Source organism: Sciurus carolinensis, chromosome X, assembly GCF_902686445.1.
Source record: "Sciurus carolinensis chromosome X, mSciCar1.2, whole genome shotgun sequence".
Classification (NCBI taxonomy): Eukaryota; Metazoa; Chordata; class Mammalia; order Rodentia; family Sciuridae; genus Sciurus; species Sciurus carolinensis.
In genome coordinates, this window is record NC_062232.1 from 37390686 (window position 1) to 37412927 (window position 22242).

At 33.1% G+C, this 22242-nt stretch overlaps 1 protein-coding gene across 15 annotated transcripts in view; it reads left to right on the forward strand.

The window, feature by feature from the left end:
* Window positions 1–22242, forward strand: part of Kdm6a (lysine demethylase 6A) — a 207337-nt gene that overhangs the window by 174340 nt on the left and 10755 nt on the right. For all 15 annotated transcript variants that reach the window (XM_047536340.1, XM_047536342.1, XM_047536341.1 and 12 more), the window contains 9 exons: window positions 2484–2613; window positions 4176–4281; window positions 4886–5091; window positions 7015–7079; window positions 7156–7230; window positions 7929–8077; window positions 11096–11210; window positions 14551–14738; window positions 15505–15646. In XM_047536340.1, coding sequence (XP_047392296.1) covers window positions 2484–2613; window positions 4176–4281; window positions 4886–5091; window positions 7015–7079; window positions 7156–7230; window positions 7929–8077; window positions 11096–11210; window positions 14551–14738; window positions 15505–15646 — 1176 coding nt within the window. The remainder of the gene's footprint in view (window positions 1–2483; window positions 2614–4175; window positions 4282–4885; window positions 5092–7014; window positions 7080–7155; window positions 7231–7928; window positions 8078–11095; window positions 11211–14550; window positions 14739–15504; window positions 15647–22242) is intronic.

Sequence of the window (22242 nt, forward strand, 5' to 3'; positions counted from 1 at the left end):
TTTCTCTCCACTTTGGATTTTTATATTAAAGTTTCATTATTGAATTTGAGGTGTTCTAAACAGCATTCAGAAGATAGTCTATTCCTGTTATTTATCCTATTATTAATCCTAATCCCCTCTACATTAGGATTGCTAAGCATATTTTAAGTAGAAGTTTAAATTGCTATATAGTGATTATAGTCACTATATAGACAGATGTTTGTTTATACATCATTTCCTTCAGGGAAATTCCTTTTTGTTTCAGACTTAATAGGCAGGTAGTCAATATTTGAAACACAATAAGAAACTCCTGAATATGAATTGTTTGTACTATTAAATCTTAATACTGCTTGTTGTCATATACCTACTTAGCTTTTAAAAGTAGTGGTTATTTTTTAACCTGGTTTGGTTTGTCTTAGTGTTGCAATGGTCAGTGTTACACATGAGAAAGTGATTATTTTTGCTTCTTTTATGGTTTAAATTGTAATTGCAACATTCAAATGGTTAAATCATTATCAGTTTCCCCAGTCATACCTCCCTTTTTTCTTTCTGTTTTAAAATATAGTTAGCAACATTTTCCATTGTTTTCTTTCCCATTTTCCTTTAAAAAAATTTTTCACAGAACTGTAGAAATGATAGAAAGAGACAGTTCTACTAATCTGCCAAACCCTGTTTTCTAGCCTCATCCCTCAATGTCCAGAATGTTGTAGAAACTTAAATTTTGGTGCCACATTTAATTAGCATGTGATGCTCTTTTATGGTACAGTTTTTGATACGTGGTCCATATTTTTCAGTATCCTTTTTAGAGTTTTGATCAATCCTATATAGTACTACATCCATCTCCTTTTTTGGAAAACAAATTTTATGTATTCTGAAACATATTTTCTTTAAAAATGTTCCAAAGTTAAAGAGTGGCAGATGTATAATTCAGCATGAAAACGAATTATTATTTATGTAGATATTGTAAGTGAATGTTTTATCTTACATTTGTTTAATGATAATACTTGAATTGATTGTTTACCAGTCTCTGCCAAGAATTTCCTACTTGTTAAAAGCAAAAACTTAATGATGTTTATGTCTTAGCACCAATTTTATACCTTAATTTTAGAACTTGGAAGAATATATCTTTATCTTTAAATAAATGCACAAAACACTCATTTGTGGAGAGATGTTGAAACTGGTATTGGGTAGACTATTCATTTACTTAATCTTTAAATTAATTGTTAGACAAGCTTAAAATTGTACTTTAATAACAATTCCACATACTTAAATCAGTTATTTTAAACTTAATTTTTTCCAAGTACAACTGGAGGTAAAATCAAAAAATTCATAGCATGTCACAAAGGAGAAATTAAGGAAGAAATCCATGGTGTGATTTAGGATAACTGTTCATAGCAGTGGAATTTCAAGCCTTAGTTTTCATTAGTGCCAACCAGAACAGGTGATTCATAAGATTTATTCAGGGTAGCAAAAGTATAGTAAAATAAGGAAAATTAATTTTGTTCCAACCAGTATGGTTCTATAATTTGAAATAAAAAGTAGCTAAGTCCTTCTTAAGTAAATAAAGTTACTGAATTTTTGATGGAATTCTGACATTAATTTTAATTTTCACATTCTTATTTGAAATTATAATATGTTAAAAGTACTTGATATTTTAATGCATTGACTGGTTTTGAACATGTGATAATTTGATAAGTTAGTTAACCTAAAATGATTAGAAAACTCAGGATTATTTCTTACTGATTTTCTAAGTTGGGTAGAAATTTTAAGAAATTGAGAATATCTTTTTTCTTACATGAAAAGAATTACAGATTTAGGATAAATCTATCATATCTTAAGAATTTATAATTTTAATAACTGATACATTCGTTAAGGGAAAAGAAACCTTAATTACTAATAAGTAATTATTAAATGCAGCATCTGAAAATGAATAGCAGCTGTACACATTGTTTAAAAAATTAGTATAATTTGATGTAAATTTTAATAGATGAGAGTCTTGCTGAATTTTATTAGCTCAGGAGTTGGGAAAAAATTATTTTAGATTTGAGAAAAGAAAGGAAAAAAATTCCAGGTTTAAACTCTCTCTGTGAGACTTGTCACAAAGATATTCTGTTTTTTTGCTAAGATGAGACATAGAGAGACATATTTTATTGTTATCTAGACATTTTTTGATCAGGTTAACATTTGATGGAAAAGAATCTTACGGTAGAAAGGAAATTAGAGCCCATATTTGTTCTTTAGGTGAGGAAAATATGTTGGAAAATTACAAGCAAAATAAAGAATGTCATCAGTAATCTATGTATTGTGCTTTTATTTTTCTGCAGTGAAAGATATAAGAATCAAGATAAGTTTTCTAAAATTAATAATCATTCTTAATTCTTTCCTGATGGATCCAAATTTCATAGATTTGTGTGAACACTTAGTTTTTTAATTAGGACTTAATTCAAGATTGTTTGTTTTCTAAGTAAACATACAGCTGATTTATTCTCCCTCCTTTTTTAAAGGAATCTAGGTAAAAATGGCCTGTCTAACAGTAGCATTTTGTTGGATAAATGTCCTCCTCCAAGACCACCATCTTCACCATACCCTCCCTTGCCAAAGGACAAGTTGAATCCACCTACACCTAGTATTTATGTGAGTCTGAATTAACTGACTAGAAATCAATCAAACCAGTGTTTGCACCTACCTGTTTTTCATAAAATCTTTGTTTAAGTCAACATGGATGCCCTTTAGGAAGTGTTAAAATTATTGGAAGCAGCGCGAATATCTGGGGGAGGGGGAAAATACATTGAAAAAGCTTTTGCAATAACATTTTATAAATGCCTTCTTAGCTATTAACTGTCATTCTATTAGAATAGTGAAAAATATTTTTACTGCTTTGATTTTTGAGCCATATTAGACAAAAGCTAGCAAAATGTGTAACTTTTTTTGAGTAAACTGGGTTTTAAATCTGCATTCTACTAGTTGTATGGACTTTAATGTTCATTTCATTTTGTACATCTATCAAGAGAAAAAAGATATTTACCTTCAAAAAAGTATTTTGAGAACAAAATATGTGGTAATAGATGTAAATACTAACCTACTAAAAAGCTTAGGTTATTTGAAATGTTTAAAACTGGGTATTAGGTTTGCTTTAGAAATCTAGGTAAATGATATAGGAAGATTATTAGAGTGAAATCAAAGCAATTCCTCCTTTATGTTTTTCCTAAATAAATCCTGCTGCTGCATTTCCTTCCATCTTCAAACTTCTACCCCAAGTGAAAAACATTTTAAAGTACATATAAAGTTAGGATAATGTACGTAGAATTAGCTTACATACATAAGATAATACTTGAGTTTGTTTTGGAAATTTGGCCCTTTTGCTCTGTGGAGACCAATTGGTAGTAATTGTTCCTCCAACTGGTAGTTATTAATCCCTTTCTGTGTAAAGGGGAGCAGTGGGATAGACGTGTAATAAAACTTTTAAACTGAGGTCCAAGGAGAAAAATGCACAATTGAAATCTATCTTTTATGGGTCTTCTTTAGTCTGCTTTTGCTTTGATAATACAGTTTTTTAAACATTTTGATTTTCTTTTTTCCCCTACTTTCTTATGATTTTTTTTTTAAAGCACATAACATGAAATTTACCATTTTAACCATTTTTGGATGTACAGTTATTAGGATCAAGCATGTCCACATCGTTATGCAACCCGTTTCTGACACTTTTGCATCTTGCTGAACTGAGAATCTGTTCACTGAACAAAACCTCCTTTCCCCCTCCCCGTAGTCAACCTTCATTTCCATTTCACTTTGTGCTTCTATGAATTTGTCCACTTTAGATGCCTCATATAAGTGGAATCATGGAATATGTGTCTTTTTATGACTGGTTTATTTCACTATACTGTCCTCTGGGTTTATCAATAACATGCAATCCTTTTTAGGATTGAATAATATTTAAAACACTTTGATTTTGATGTTTTAAGTTTCATTTCTCCCACATATTTTTTTCAAGATACAGCAAACAAGAGAAATGTATATGGTTACTGTCTAATTATAACTATAATCAAGAGACACAATGATAAAATCCTGTAAAATGTAAAATAAAAATAGTAGCATGAGACATTATTTAAATTGAATTAAATAATGAGTATGAATGTGGAACATATTTAAATAAAAGCTATTTTCCTGAGATCTAACCACATATTTTAATTTTACAGTTGGAAAATAAACGTGATGCTTTCTTTCCTCCATTACATCAATTTTGTACAAATCCAAACAACCCTGTTACAGTAATACGTGGCCTTGCTGGAGCTCTTAAATTAGGTAAGCTTTAAATTACAAAAGAAAAATATTTGTATATTTCTTTTTACCTTTTATCATTTAAAAGCACTGGCAGATACTTTTGTTTTATTTTTCCGTTTTCGTATTTTCATTTTAACATTTTCTTAGAGAAATGGAAAAAATATGTATCACATTTTTCATTCATTATTTGAATTTGTGATGGTGATATTGGTTACTGGTAATTTTGTGATAGTTTTTAAATTTTGCTTTTATTTTGGTTTTAATGTGATTTAGATTAACTCAGGAAAAATTTCGAAATATAAATAGTGGGTGAAATTTAATGTTGCTAATATGTACTATAGCCCCATTAAATATTTCCTAGCATCAGCAGAAATTACATAAGTGAAACTTTGATCCTTGGACACTTGTCTGTTGGGATGGCATGACAGTAGATTAGTCTAGGGCTTCAGTGTATAATTCTGCCAACTTGATACATAGCTCAGAGTATATAGAGAACCCAGTTGGTTTTTAGGAGAACCAGTTGCAGTACTATAAAATAATTTCCCTTTTTCTTAAAAAAAGGGGGGGGACAACTTATTCTAAATATATATTTTATTTACTAATTGTTTTTTATTTATTTATAAAGACCTGGGACTTTTTTCTACTAAAACTTTGGTGGAAGCTAACAATGAACATATGGTAGAAGTGAGGACACAGTTGTTGCAACCAGCAGATGAAAACTGGGATCCCACTGGAACAAAGAAAATCTGGCATTGTGAAAGTAATAGATCTCATACTACAATTGCTAAATATGCACAGTACCAAGCTTCCTCATTCCAAGAATCATTGAGAGTAAGTATTTCCTTCCTGAAGATTATCTTAGAATTTTAAAACTTATTTTGTTGTACTATCCAGTTTGCTCTTAGTAAAGTCTAAGCGAATCTATAGGTTGATAAATTAAATATCATTGGGGGGGAAATAGAATGATAAGCCAAAAAGATCCTTCATTTCTGGGACATTTCTATTTAGGGCAGTGTTTCTTCAGCACTATTGACATGTTGGGCTGTATAATTCTTTGTTGTGGGGTACTGTTCTGTGTGTTGCAGGATATCTAGTAGTATTCCTGGACTCCAGAGAATCTCCAGACATGCCACATACCCCTAGAGGGCAAAATTGTCCCTGGTTGAGAACCAACAATTTACCAAGTAGACAAACCAAGTCTCAAGTTTGCTTTATGCTTCCAAAATTCCTAGTCTTGTGTCTCATTTTTTTCTTCTGCCATATTAATATTATCTGATAGACAGCTCTTCCAGGAAGCATTAGTCTTTTTCCTACCAGTCTTAGCCCATAAGAGAAAGCTGAGGGTGAGGTAGAAATTTAGAGAAATTATTTAAAAAGATATGGAAAATTATAAAATTAAAATTTGAAAAATAAATAGAATTAGTATTAAACGACCTATATAAGCCTTTCAGCACTGAAGCATTTCTAAAATCCTCTAGCAGTATAGGGAGAACTTTGTGAATTCTCCCACAAAGTAAACGTAAAACACCTACAGAAATGAGTTTATTAAATATATTACTGAAATACTTGTCTGCACTGAGTTGTTTGTTCTTCACATGTCCTACAACTGATGCTTAATATGTGAGTGAAAGTGTTTAGTCTATAATTCATGAAATTTGCTTGTCCCTGTTAAGAATTCTACCCTGAGTTCACATTTTTAAGTCAAGGCAGCATTTAACTTGTAAATTATATATTTGTGTTCCTTTCCCACTGCCATTCCCTATATGCTACAAAGAAATTTATCTTGTAAAATCTGTCCTGCAACTTCCTTGAGTTACACTGAATGCATTGTCCATATAGATCTCTATAGAGTACCTTTTTAAGATACTTCAACTACTTAGTAATATCGTGGTCAGAATAAGCAGTAAGCAGTGTTCAAAGAATACCCAAGGAAGATTTGGACAAAGAGTTAAAAAAGTAAAGATAATAAGAGGCAGAATATTTAAATGGGAAAAGATCCAGAACCAAAACCAAAGGAAGGGGTTGTCTTTTAATATGCTTTGAGGCATGGACTAGAATATGAAAATTTCACAAATGTTCAGAAATTATACATTTAAAGGGAAGTAAATCAAAGTTTCAGTAAGCATTGCTAACTCATAAATCAAGGAACAGTGTTTAAAAGATACCATGTTTGTGACACAAGAATTATAAATAAAAGTATATTTGCATTGAGAAGCACTGTATTTTTCAGGACTTAATTTCCATACTAATGTTATAAATGTTTTGTCATTTGTGTATAATACATTGTGTAGTAAAGATTTAACTCAGGAACAACTTCTTCCATTGGTCCATAATCAAGAGTAGAAAGCATCTTATCCACTATTCTTATGCTTATGTGACTATGTACATGTACACATGCCTCTGTGAACTTATAACATTTATAATCAAGGTTGATACTTCTCAGACCTCTCAACTTGCCTTAAGTTTTCTCTCCTCTTGAAAATGGAGCAAATATGAGAATCTATAATGTACCTTTGTAGCTGGTGGAGGAAGTTGGATACCATGCCAAGTAGATGTGGATTTTCTTGGATCTTTCTTTAAATTATTATTATGTCTTTTAGGAAATCTTCATGTGTAAGATGCCTATATAAACTTAAGTTTCAAAACATAGATAATACCATTCAATCCAGATGTGAACTTTTTTTTAGTTGTATGATGAAAAGGATAGCCAGTTGTGGAATACTAAGATAGAATGCTTTTCTTCTTAATCTGTAGGAAGAAAATGAGAAAAGAAGTCACCATAAAGACCACTCAGATAGTGAATCTACATCTTCAGATAAGTAAGTTATTTTTAATATTCACCTTGTATTTCTGTTTACAAGGCATTTTTTTTAATATTGTCTCTCTCTCCTTAAGTTCTGGGAGGAGGAGGAAAGGACCCTTTAAGACCATAAAGTTTGGGACCAACATTGACCTGTCTGATGACAAAAAGTAAGTCCTCATGGTAATATTTCTGTGAACTGATGCAAAGAAGTATCCTTCTCAAGATTAAGATGGTCCATAGCTTCCTTTTCTATTTCACTTCCTTTCATTTTTTTTAAAGTTGACATATGAGAATGAGGTAAAAAAAAAAAAAAAGCTAGACTTTATTTATTTTTTTTTTTTACTTAAAACCCTTGTGCATTTTTTTTTATAAAGACCCTGACTTTATGATAATTACACAATTATAAAATTATATTTCTTAATTATATGAAATAGAATTATGGAATTATGGGGCTGTGGTTGTGGCTCTGTAGTAGAGCACTTGCCTAGCACATGTGAGGCACACTGGGTTTGATTCTCAGCACCACATAAAAAAATAAATAAAGATATCATGTCCATCTACAACTAAAATATTTTTTTAAAAAGAATTGTATAAAAATACATATTTATGAAATAATGATTACAACACAACTATAAAAATAGAAAGTGAGGGTTTTTTTTTTTTACTCATTTACTTAGTCCATAGTTTTTATGCTTCTTTTCATAGGAAGTTCTCTTTGAAAAAAATTTTTTAAATTTAAGCATTTCCTATGTGAAAGTAAAACATTTACAGATTTGTTTTTCTTATCATAACACAAGGTATTTGAAGACATAGTTAACTTCCACATATTTGTAGCGACTTTAACTCTTGATCTGTCTTGTTGCAGGTGGAAGTTACAGCTACATGAACTGACTAAGCTTCCTGCTTTTGTGCGTGTCGTATCAGCAGGAAATCTTTTAAGCCATGTTGGTCATACCATCCTGGGCATGAACACAGTTCAGTTGTACATGAAAGTTCCAGGAAGCCGAACACCAGGTAATTTTTATGAACTGACATCTCATATCATTGAAAAACATAATGGATAAAATATGCAGAGAGAACCAGTATCTTTCCATTTAAAATGAATAAAATTGAAAGGATTGTTCCTATTATAAGATTAGACTCTTTAATGGGGCTCAGAATCCTGATATTTCTTCTTTCAATAATAGCCCAGAAACCAATACCAATGATTTGACTTTTAAAGGTGTCATTGGAGCACCCCTGGGGGAAAAAAGGCTCTGTGGCGTAAAGACTATGTTGTTGATTCCATCTGTTGCAAAGAATTAGTGATTATAGTGTTTTTCCAAACTTTTTAAAAACCAAAATTACAAGAAAAATGTTTTCTGTCATGACCTAGTGCATATATATGTATATAGAATCATTTCATTGAATAGTATTTTTCTAATTTATTCCATTTTATTTCATTTAAAAAAGAAAGTGTAGGTTGCAGTCCTCTTATTGAGTTGCAACTCACAGTTTAAGAAAAGCTTGATGATGTGGAGATATTACTAGACTCATCTTGGTATTTAGTCTGGACTTTGCCACTAACTAAACTTGTTGCTTTTGGCAAGTCACATCCCTTCTTTGGGTCTTTTTCATTGTCAAATGAATTACCTTGTTTTTAACCTTCAAATTTCTGTCCAGTGCTAATATATCATTTTCTTTGTGACCCCTTGAATTGACATGAAATTTCACAAAGTGACATTTCGAATATTTAATAGTTGCTGCAACCTTGGCACTGATCAGTTAGGAGAGATAACTGATAACTAGTCAGCTGTGTCAATGCCTAGGAGCTGCATATTTCTCTCAGTGCTTCAGTTTTCTACTTGAAGCAGGCATGGTTTATAAAGCAGACTTCTTCCTTGTCACCTTCTTAATGAATCAGAGCTTAAGAATCATTTCACAATAGGGTTGCAATACTTCTGGTTAACATAGGTCAGTGATTCCCAGTTGTTGCTGCTCATTTGAATCTCCTGATAAGCTTTGTAAAGGTATATAATTGATCTCTGGGGATTGAGACCTAAGTATTATTAAATAAACAAAAATATGTTCCCCAGGGGGTTTTAGTGTACAGCCAAGATTAGAACCATTGGTTGGAGTTTTTATTCTCAGTTCATTTAAAACCCAATTCTATGATGTTTTATAAAACATAGTTGAAGTAGAAAGAATTCTGGAATGAATAGTGAAAGAACTATGTTCAGCTCCCCACTGTGTCATTACACACTAGTATAAATTCTAGGCAAACCATTTGAACTCACTAGTTAAGTTTTCTTACGTATTTGGAATCACATTGGTTCTTAATTATTAAGGTTCATTTCAGTTGCAAACTTCTCCTATCCATTTTAAATTGTTTTGTGCCAATAACATCCTCTAGTCAAAAAGAATCCCTTTTTCGTTACAAATATAATGGAAAAGATTACTTATTTGTCACTTGAGCCTAGACTGTTCTTGGTTTTTTGTTTGCATAACATTAGTTCTCCAAAATTATCCTGTGTAACATTAAACAATTCTCTGAAGAATTCCTTTAGTGTAGTCGTTTTTTGGTAGTATGTTAAAGTAAAAGAAAGGTGAAATTCATTTTAACTTGTTATAACCAAAATATTTCAACATGCAATCAATATAAAATTACAGAGATTTTTCACACTTTTTTCATACCAAGTCTTTCAAATCCAGTGTGTACTGTGGAATTACTGCACCATTTCAGTCACATTTCAAGTGGTTATCATATTAGACAATGCAGTCTTAGAGGAAATTTTGTATAATTTGTTAAGTTCAATATAGAAAGCATTATTTTGAGTACTTTATTAATGGGGTAAACATGCCCTGCCCTGAGTTACTTAGATAAATATAAAGAGTACCTGTTTTCATGGATTTCAGAATCAGACATGTATGTTCTAAATCAGAGAAATGCTCTCAGGCTCTATCCTAAGATTTTGTTTAGATAATGGGGCCCCAGCATCTCTAATTTGAATTAGAACTACATTTTATTAGTGTCCATGTCATGGGCACGTCGAACCATCTACCTAGGTGGCAGTTGTAAGTACTGAAAAACATTGAACTGCTTTCCCTCTTAGAATTCTGAGGTAGGCAAAACAGCTAGACCCTCCCTTGCATTAGTCCTTTGGGGAAATCCCAGTTAGGTCAAAATGGACAGATAAAATTCCTTGGGAACAAAGTTCATTCTACTTCCTCTAGAACCAGGGACCCTGACACCAGGAATTCAGACTTTGTCTTTGAGTTTAGCACTCTTCTAGTGGTGGGTGTGGGACCAGGTTAAGTTTAAGTGCCACAAAATAATCTACCAGGTTTAAGTGACCTTTCTCCTAGTCAAGCATTTGCTTGGGTTTTGTAAACCTGACTATCTTCCCAAGTTTTGGCAAAGTTGTTTTAACATTTTTTGTTGGATTTTTGGTGTTTCTGGAGAGGGACAGACATGTAGTGGTCCCACTTTGCTATTTTTACTGATGTCACTCCTTGGAGCAGCAGTTACATTTTGAAAACCTGGCTTTTTGCCCCTTTTCTAATGTCCTAAAACTGCTCTTGAGAAATGGAATTAGTTCACGAGGAAAAAATGATACTGATTTATGTAATAGCTAGTGTTTATTTCTTTCTTTAATTTAGGCACTATTCTAAGCATTTGTTATTTCATTACTCCTCAAAACAACCCAGTGATTTTATAGGTATTGTTATTATCTGCTCTTACATGAAAGGAAACCAAGTTAGAAAGGCTTAACATCTTATCCAAGTCATGTAATGACTAAATTAAGGAGCCTGGCTCTCAAGAGCCTAAGCTGGTAACTTTGATTTGTAATGTACTGACTTCCATATTCTTAATGAATGAGTTAGGAGTTGACCAGTCTCAGCTCTGAAGTCAGACTTGACTCAAAAGTACTACATGATAAAGACTTAAATACCACTAGAACATTATCTGTTGAACATTTGTAATATTTCATTTCTAAAGATACATTTTCTGTAGAATTTATAGTGTGTTAATTTTTTCTTTTCACATTTTAGGGCATCAAGAAAATAACAACTTCTGTTCAGTGAACATAAACATTGGCCCAGGTGACTGTGAATGGTTTGTGGTTCCTGAAGGTTACTGGGGTGTTCTGAATGACTTCTGTGAAAAGTAGGTTCCTAAACTAAATTTTCTTTAATTATTCGAAAACAGTAATTGTAAAGGACAACTTACCAAACTGGATCCTAATGGATATATAGCCAGTTTTTACTTCTGTTCAACAGAAAGTTCATTTTAAATGATTTTTTAAATGACCTGTTACTTGTTATTGAAAATATTTTTAGATGCCATGAAACCACTCCGTGCAACAGTAATAGTCATGAATTTAGAGGATATAAAGATTGAGTTATTATTTTAATTTTTAAACTGATGCATGAATACTTGTTCATTTGAAAGGTGTGTATTCCAAGGGGAAAAAATTGTTTTATTATAAATGCTTTAAGAAGGTGGAAGGAATTTTGTAATTGAACACCTTTAGGGGTTGGGAATAACTCAAGCTTAAACATTCTACTCTTTGCCTTATCATCATGACGTGAGTTCTTGTTAAAACCAGCAACTTTTCCTATAAAGGAATTTTACAAAATTTAATTAACTGCTGCAGGTTGTGTTTTACCTAATGAAAGAATATGCACAGTGGGAATTGTTCCCTTCCTTATGATCCTAGAAATAGCCTTCATTTATTTGTGTCTTGTGTGAAAGAATACTTTGAAAGATTTTTTTATTGGTTTAATTATTTCTCTAGCCAAACCTTACTTTTTTCCTAAAAAAGCACTCTATTATGTAAGCACCTGATACTTTCATTTAGTAATAACATTGGAAAATTATGGAATAAATATTAAAAGCATAAATTGTACACATAATAGTCAGAATTATGCCCCCACTGCAATTAGATAATGGAGTGGGGGAACATATGAGAATACTTTGAAAACTAATTATACATATATTCTACATACTAAACTTATCATTTCTTACTTTGGTTTAAGAATCATTGCTGTGAATATTTGGATTTAGTCAGAAGTAAGTCATAGTTGGGGGGGGGGGGGAAGGTCCAAAATTTTTTTTATATACAGGCAAGAGATAATCATCTCTCAGTGTCTTCATTATTTGCCTTGTAGGTTTCAAATGTACTGATGAACTAACTTGATCTATTTTGTTCTTTTATGGACCAGCAGTCTGATAGCGACAGAGAAAAGCAGTAGTATCATATGGGAAATCTACAATGTGATACAGAAAGATTTTAACTTCTTAAAATTTGAGATCATTGTGTATTATTGAAGCTACAGTACAGTGATCCTTGTTCATTATTTCTGAGTAGAGATTGACTATTTTTAGGGTATGGTTTTCTTTCCTATCTAAATGGAGAGGTGTCTTGGGTACAAAGATCATTAGAATAAGCAGATGATGTCCAAAAAGCTTGGGCTTGGGGATAATAAAAATATCAAGTTTAGTATAAAGGGTTAGGTAAATTTAATAATTGAGTTACAGAAAAAGCATTTGCTACCTTAGCGTTTCACTCTAATTTTGTTTCACATAAAGGTTGTTACTTCTGATACTATGTCTGTAGTTTATTTTATGATGTTAAATAATACCTGTCTTGAAATAACCATTACTTTTAATATATGATTGAAACAATGCTTGCTTCTTTATGTAAGTTTGTGGAGTTTTATTGTTGTTGATTATTTGGGATTGCTCGCTTGTGGTTAGAAAATTTTCTCATGGCAACACTTGAGTGAAATAGGGCTAGGATTGTGTTTGTAATTGGGTTGTTGTCCCCCCCCCCCTTTATAACCAACTTTATCTGAACTGTAACTATTTAGATAATCACAAACAGTAAGCCAGTCCTTATCTCCTTGCAATTAGGCTGCCATTAGCAGTCTGCTCTAGACTTTCAAAGACTAGTTGTGCATTTTTTTAAGGGAGAGGGGGAAACAACTAAGGTTTAATTTAGATCAGAACTTGGTAAGTTTTTTTTCCATAAAGGGCCAGAGAATAAATATTTTAGGGTTTACTGGTTATAATGGTCTCTGTCATAACTGTATCATTACAATGCAAAAGCAGAGATATTCTGTAAATGAATGGGCATGGCTGTGTTATAATGAAAGTTTTACTTACAAAAACAAGCAGCAGGGGCCATGGGCTATAATTTGCCAACACTTGGACTAACATAAAATTAAGGTCGAACCAATAAAAACAATTTCAAAAGTATACTTTATCATATACTTCAGCACAAAATACAAAGTGAAAGTTATTTCTCAGTTCCTAAGGAAAAGAATATATCTACCATTACAAGTTCTTCCTTCTCAAAAATATAAAATCTGAAGTATAATTAAAATTTAGGAAAAGTTGCTATATAGTTTAAAATGTACTTTATATCATGATGGAGAATAATAAGAACCCAGATATTGAAATGGAAACGTAATATGACCTGTAGAGTTGTTTCCAAAGTATATTGGTGGTAGTAGTGTAGTGGTCATGGTTATTTATACTTGCGTGTGATTCTTTGCTTTTGATAAAGTTGTTTTCAATTATATAGTTTTCATCATTCGCACCATATAGAGACTGACATCTTGTCTTCCCTTTTGAAAGCAGTAGTAGAGACCATTTCTATCTTCTTTTCCCTCAGAAATTGAGGGAAGTTTCTAGTACTTATATTACCATAATGTTCCCGTTTACAGATTTAAATGACTTGGTATCATCACCACCTTCCATTTACCTTTAAGGGATTTTTAGGTACCCCACAAAGTTTAATCAAAAATAGTTTTAGCTGGGCTCGGTGGCACATACCTGTAATCCTAGTGGCTCAGGAGGCTCAAAAAGTTCAAAGCCAGCCTCAGCAAAAGCGAGGCACTAACCAACTCAGTGAGACCCTGTCTCTAAATAAAATACAGAATTGGTCTGGGGATGTGACTCAGTGGTCAAGCGCCCCTGAGTTCAATCCCCGATCTCCCCCGCACCCCCACAATCTTGCTTGGTGTGGTTGCATATACCTATAATCCCAGCAATGCAGGAAGCTGAGGCAGGAGGATCACTAGTTCAAGTCAACCTTGGCAACTTATCAAGACCTTGTCTGAAAATAATTAAGAACTGGGATATAGCTCAGTGATAGAGTACCCCTGGGTTCAATCCTTAGTATCGCCCTCCTACCCCCAAGGGTAAAAAGGTCTTTATTGAAATGAAATGAATGAAGAACCTAAGTGTTAAAGTAGCTTTGAATTTCTTTGGGATCTTTTAAAAATCAATTTAAGGTAGTAATACTGATCTTCAGATAAGTTGTCCAGTACTCAGCTAGTTAATTTCATACTCTTTATGTATATATAGCAGCTTTTATTGTGCCAGTGCTTTTACGTTTCATTGAAATAGATGAATATTATTTAAAAACTTGTGGTATTCCAGTCTTATAAAGAACTTATTAAAGTACCTGATTCATTTGCACCATTTTTTCTTATTTCAGAAATAATTTGAATTTCCTAATGGGTTCTTGGTGGCCCAACCTTGAAGATCTTTATGAAGCAAATGTTCCAGTGTATAGGTTTATTCAACGACCTGGAGATTTGGTCTGGATAAATGCAGGCACTGTTCATTGGGTTCAGGCTATTGGCTGGTGCAACAACATTGCTTGGAATGTTGGTCCACTTACAGGTATTTTAAAGAATGTGCTTTGAAAAAAAAGTTTAATTTATAAAGGTTTATATCTAATTAGGTATATTCTTTTTTTCCTTGAGATATAACTCACTAAATATTGGAAGATTAGTGTCTCCTTGCACCAAATTTCAATTTTTAGTAGGAGAAATTATATTCAACTTAACAAATAGAAACCTAAAGGCCATAGATCTCAGCAAACAAGTTTATATACACAGAGGATATACTTTAATTTTTAGAGTGCTTGATTTTGTTTTATAAAGAAAACACTGTATGGGGAGAAAGCAAAGTTGAAATTCATTTTTTCACATATTTCTTTTGTATGCCATATAAATAGCCCTACTGTGTAAAAATCTGTTTGAATTATGCCTACATTCTGGCAGTATTAGCTTAAGGTTAAGAATATGGCCTCTGGAGCCAGAAGCACCTGGATTTGGACCAGGACCTGGTTCTTGTAACTTTGGGCAAGTTATTTAATTTCTCTAGTCCTCAATTTCTTCGTCTATATTATGAAGATAATTAGTAAGGTGATGGTAATGATTAAATGAGATAATGGGTAAAATTAGCTCAGCACAATGCCTGGCACATAGTCATAGGAAGTGCTCTTTTTATATAATTGGTCTTATCATAGAACATAAAAATGATGTTTGTAGTGTTTTGAGGTTTTCAAAATTGGTGTTGAAGATATCACCTGAGAGGGTGATAATGGTTATCTTCATATCTTTTGATACTTTGGGTTGCATTATAACTGTTTTTTTTTTCCTAGCCTGCCAGTATAAATTGGCAGTGGAACGGTACGAATGGAACAAATTGCAAAGTGTGAAGTCAATAGTACCCATGGTTCATCTTTCCTGGAATATGGCACGAAATATCAAGGTCTCAGATCCAAAGCTTTTTGAAATGATTAAGTAAGTGCTTTCTAAAACTGCTGTAGTCCCTCTCTTTTGAGGAGTGTTACCTATTAAATACCTTTTTCCCCCCATAGAATTATGTTGACATTAAAACAAAATGGTCCCTAAGTCTAGCAAAATGTAATATGAGAATCCACATGTTAAAAATATTTTTCCCTTCCAAATAGCCCACTGTGGTGTACAGAAAAAAACAAAAGCATAAATGATTCTAAACCAGTAGATTCACATTCCTGTGCTTACTTACCCCCTCCTCTCTGAACAACCTTATTTCCCAAGAGAACTTTAGTTTTAATATTGAAAGTCTGCTCTTAGTAACTGAGGGAATAATAGCATCATAGAATAATTGCTGTTATGAAGAAATTAACAATTAATACAGGAATTCGACTAAACTATTAATTTCTTTTGTTTAAATTATCCATCTTGTCCCTATTCTTAGCTGCTTTAAAAACTTAATAGTTTATATAAATTCTTACCTAGTACCTTAGTTTGAATACATATATACTAATAAACTTATTTGTTGTCACAGTTTCTATCCTATTTTGTAAATGTGTCTAGAAGTATATGTTTTCAAATAGTGCTCTATGGCAGTGTTCCCCTAAATTGTTTTCTAGTACTACCTCTTCCCACCAAAGGTGGGGAATTCTGGTCAAAGAAATATGGGAAATGATGGATTAAATAAAGTTGAATAAGTCCTTTATTTTAAACTTATTTTTTGTAAAATGTTTTAAATACTGTATGTGTTGATGTGTTTTGTGAATAGAAGTTATTTGTATTTCCCAAATTTATTTGACCAGTATCTTTTAAGAATTGATCTCCTCAACTCATTTTGGAATGTGCTGCTTTATACTCATGGATGAAGTTTGTTTTACTTTTTGTTAAAATAGTATTTGCATTCAGTATTATACTCCTGCAGGTGTATTAATTTGGTCAGCATGTATTATTTTCAGAACACTGTCTTTTGAAATGAATCCTAGCTTACTAAATTTTTTTCAAACCTAAATCCAGAATTTTATTCAAGCAAAAATTGTGTGGGCAAGGTAACATGCCTGTGAATTTTCTTATGACACAGTCCAATAATGTACAAATCCCTTAAAACACTGGATCTTAAACACTATATTCTCTATATAAATATAATTGGTAGTTGAGGGGTGGGGTGTCTGTATCTCAGAATGGTACTTTGCTCTGAAGACAAGTTCAGTATTTTTGGTGGAGCAGGGAGGATGACCTGAAGTCCCTGAAGATGTTTAGTTAAGTTGGAGGTAGGCATAAACCAAATGCTGATTCGAAAGGTAAAGGGATGATGCAATATCAATATCATTTATCTGACAGCTATGTAGATTGAAAGTGACTTATTTCATTTTGGATAGGTAAAGATTTTATAATTAGAAAGGATTTTAAAGGGCACTTAATAAAAATTTCTACTTAATACAGTAATCCTGTCTGTAGCATTCATAATTTGTAGTCTAATGACTTACCTTCACCTCACTATAATTCTTAAAAGTTTTTTTTACAAATTTATCTAAAATCTACATGTTGTTTGGTTCCAATTCCCTAAATATATTGGACTTGGTACAGAATATATTTCATTGAACAAGTGCTTGAGAACCAACTCTGGGCCAGACACCACTCTAGGCATTAAAGGACACAGCAGTGTATAAGACAAAATCTCTGTCTTCAAGAAGCTTAAATTCTGGTGGGGCAAGACAAATTCCCAAGCAGGAAGTCTGAGAATTAATTTATTTGTATAAATAAGGTAAAATAGAATAATATTGGGGTGGGAGAAACTGATAGTCTTTCTTTGGCTAAAGTGACAAGGGAAAGTATCTGAGAGGGTGCCTACCCCTGAAAAATGAGATGAAGTCATTGGTGTACAGATCTAGGGAATAGAACATTTCACATCCAGAGTACAAGTGAAGGCTGACTTAGTAACAATACAGGCATGTTTATGGGACCAAAAAAGCCAGTGTGACTATAGCAGAATGAAAGAAAGGAAGAGTGGTAGCAATAAGCTCAGTGAAGTGAGCAGGAATGAGATTGTACGTGGAGTTTTAGGACATAGGTAAAGAGTTTATATATTTATTCTAAGTGTTATAGGTTACCATTAGAGGATTTTAAGCAGGAGAGGAATAAGTTATAATTTCACCTTTAAGAAAATGAATCAGGGGGCTGGGGTTGTGTCTCAGTGGTAGCATGCTTGCCTAGCATGCATGAGGTCCTGGGTTCGATCCTCAGCACCACATAAAAATAAAATAAAGGTATTGTGTCCACTTACAACTAAGAAATATATTTTTTTAAAAAAAAGGAAGGAAAGAAAATGGATCTAGACCAGGCACAGTAGCGCACACCTGTAATCCCAGTGGCTTGGGAGGCTGAGGCAGGAGGATCGCAAGTTCAAAGCCAGCCTCAGCAACTTAGTGAGACCCTAAGCAACTTATCAAGACCTTGTCTCTAAATAAAATATTTTTAAAAGGGCCAATGTTTAAGTGCCCCTGGGTTCAATCGCTGAGTCAAAAAAGAAAAGAAAAGAAAGAAAATGGATCTGGTTGTTTTGTGGATTACAAGGGACCAGGTTAGAAGTAGTGAGGTTGGTTTGGAGGCTACCAGGTAGTTACATTAGGGACCACCTTGGACAGAGGTTTGCCTGTGGAAGTGAAGAGAGGGACAAACTAGGGACTATCATAGAGCTAAAGCTCACAGAACTTGCTCATAAATTGGGTGGTAGAGTAAGGGAAAAAGGAGCCAGAGAAAGACTCTTGCCGTTATTGTTCTTCCTACCTGATCTTTGGTAATTTAAACAGCATTCACCTCTATTCCTTACCCCACCTTCTTCAAACTTGCCATTTTTCTGGACTCCTTCCAGTTAATATTATCCCTCTTAATATTATGAAGTGTGGGACATTATCTCTGTTAAGTTGTCCCGTGTTGAAATTGGACACAAAAAATTTGGGTGGTTTTCCACTTACAGTTAGTGGTAATAAAGTTGTTTCTTGTTTCTTCTTTCATATTTTAACTTAAAAGAACATCCATACTTATCTGTCCACCATTTTACCCAGCACTATAAAAAGACTAATCCTTTGAACCTTGATTGTATTACTCATTTTATTAAGAATTCTGCTCCCAGCTTGAATTGTCATTGAGATGTGATTAGCAAGCTTATTTTTGTCATCAGACCAATTGAAAATGTTAACCACAAGTCCAGACCCCTACATGTTGCTTTATAAGCTTCCTTTTTAAAATACATTCAACCATTGCTAAAACTACTTTTCACCAGCCAACATTGCTCCCATTCCTTCATTTAATGCATATTTGCCGACTGAATACAAGATTCTGGGCTAGGCACTAACGATTTATAAATGTATATTTATAAGTATATGTAAATATATATATGTATACTAGAACACATTACGGCATATAAATAGAATGAAAGAAATACAGTGATATAGTCACTGGAGTCTTTGCAGCTCATAGAGTCATAGATGTCTTCTTAAGCTGTGCATTCTAGGAAGAAATGTATTTTGTGTGATGGGTAAAAATGTGGAGGCAGGGAGAGGAAAAAAGAATAGCACCTAAAGTCAGCTTAAGACCAAACTCTTGCTCCATCATGAAAATACCTCAGTTAAATCCATAAAATAAGAGTATAAATATTTATCATATTTCAGTTAACACAGTCACGTTTTCTTCCAGTGAAGGAATGAATCTCCTTTCTTCTGTTGAGCACGAGGCAAAATAGTTGACTTATGTAGAAAGGTCATGTTATTTGACACATGCCAGTCTTCAACTACTAAAATCATACTCAGTGGTAAGCTGCTTACACTCTGTGAGACTCGAGGGAACTCTGACTCTAGACGAATAGCAAATGCATACTTTCTCCTGCTCTCATTCTCTTCCTTGACCCACTTCCCTTGCTCTCTCTCCTGACCTCCCGTGTCTTTGGTAAGAAACAGTGGGGCAGCACAGAATTAAGGCACTTCCGATAGGGTAAGATTCAGGAGAGGCCTCACCGAAGAAGTACAACAGCTCCACAGTCTCTTATCCTAACCCCTTTAGGCCAAATGTGTTTGGGAATTAAGAATTTTTTAGATTTAGGAAAAAAAAAAAAAAAAAATCTAAAAAAAAATAGTGCATTTCTATTATGTTTTTCCCTCGCAGCAGGGTAGGTTGTGGTATCCTAGAATCAAACACATTAATATTTCTTCAGTAAAACATGAATAGTTACTAATGAGCTACATGAAACCTATAAATAGCTCCAGGTCAAGTTTCAACACCAAATAAGTGTATGAAAAATTCGTGGAAAATTTGTGGGATTATAATAAGAATTTATGAACCTATAGTTGTAGGGGGTGGTTTAATAATGGGAAATGGTGGCATCTTCTATTGTGATGTACTAATTCCTCATTATCATTTTGAGACTGAATTACCTGTTCTTTTAACAAGTCAGCATAACTCAGTTTTTTCTTCATACTTTCAAGTTCAAGTAGGGTCTTAAAATTCCATGAAGTCCTTTATCTAAGTAAGTCATTTAGTAAATCTCTTCCAATTTTTACAACCTAGCCACTTTACTAAAATACACTAATCTCTGTACTCTGCTTCACAGTTTTCCAAATACTTACTATATTGTCATGAGTCTAAAGAATATTCATTATCTTGATTTTTTTCTTTCATGTCATAATGCAATGAACGTAACTTGGAAAGTTTATAGCCTGATTCCTTAGGAAAATTTTAGTGGGAACTCAGTGTATAACTTTGATTTCATTTTATTGTTTCAGTGAACATAAACTTTTCTCTGTATACCTCATATACTATAAATGAGCTTAGTTTCTCCTTTATTTCAGACTTCTAAGTGTCTTTCTCAGGTTTAAACTTTCATATTACTTGAAGGGACATATTTAAACTTTTGCTGCTAAAAAATTTAGATAGACTTCACATTGGCAGCAGGTACTAATGAGAAGCCTTTAGAATTTTTAATAATCAAATTTGCATGCTAAATCACTTGACAGCAAGATGAAGTATTAAATGGAAGGCAGAAGATTTAGAGGCATGAATTAGAAGGTAATTGCTACAGTTTAGACCAGGGGAGAGTCAAAAGTTAGAGGTAAAACAAATTGCACTTGGCAATTGGTGGTGATGAGAAATCTTTATTGCCGGACTTTGGTTTGGGCCATGCATTGGGACATTTATGCTTATTAATGAAATTGGGAGTAAAGGGAAGACAAGAGGAAATGGATCAGCTAAAGGGAATGATGATTACCAACTTGACTGGCCTTAGATATGCAGAATTTGAATTCTTATGAAGGTTTAAGTCAAAATTTCTATTTAAACGACCAGATGGATACAAAGTTATGCTGGAATAGGAGTCAGAGATATGCATTTGTAGCTTTCAACAGACTATAATAGGCAGTTACCACTCAGGTGTTAGCTGTTGAGTGTTCTGGATCATTAGCTGTTTTTAAAGTGGAATAGTACCCATGCAAAGAAATAAAAACTTAAAAGTTAAAGCTACCAGTTACTTCCTTTAATTCATTGAACTGTAACAGTTTTTCCGTGTTAAGATATCTTCATCACCTTTAAAATACATATTGCTGCTCCCTGACTTGTTTATATTTTTTCCTCCAGCTTTTATTTTGAAAACTTTTAAATCTACAAATAAAGTTGGTAAGAATAGTACAGTGAATACCTATATAACCTGAACTGGGTTCATCAGATAAGTTGTTGCCACATTTACTTAGCAATCTCTACGTACACACGCATGTATGTATACTGTTTTGGCTGAGCCATATGAAAAAGTAATTTGTAGACATTATGACACGTCACTCCAAATACTTATTCATCTCTTAAGAATAAGCATATTCTTAGCTGGGTATGGTGGCACATGCCTGTAATCCCAGTTACTACGGAAGCTTAGACAGGAGGATTACAAGTTCGAGGCCAGGCTCAGCAACTTAGAAGGACCATCTCAAAATAAAAAGGACTGCAGATGTAGTTCAGTAGTAAAGAACTACTCCTGGGTTCAATTCAGTAACCCCACCTGCCACCCTGTTGCTGCTGCCAAAAAGAATAAGGATATTCTCTCACATAAGCAACATACCATATACCATAGCTCAGAAATATGAAATGCAGTCAGCTAATACATAGTCCACTTTTAGATTCCTCAACAGAAAAGGGGGGAAAAATACATTTCCCTAACTATGTAAAAATGTCTTCTCAGCTCTTGCTCACCACACCACACCACACCACCTTAATCCAGACTGAATGAAGTTTTACATTAAATTCTGTATATAATCTTGGCATTTTCATTAGTCTCTTTTAAATCTATAATCATGACTTTTTTTTTTGCAGATGGCAAGCCTTTTGTGTTACACAGAGTTCTACATTCTGGATTTGTTTTCTTATAATTTTATTTGGATCAAATATATTTGACAAAGAACTATTGATGACCTGTTTTCTTTTGGCCAACTCTTTCTCCACTCCAGTATAAACTGTCATAGATATTTTCATTCGTGGGTCCTGAATAAACTAAGTGGTACTAAATAAGTACTTTAAAAAACTTAAAATTAGGGATGGGGAAATTAACATTACTTTTTATCCATTTTCAT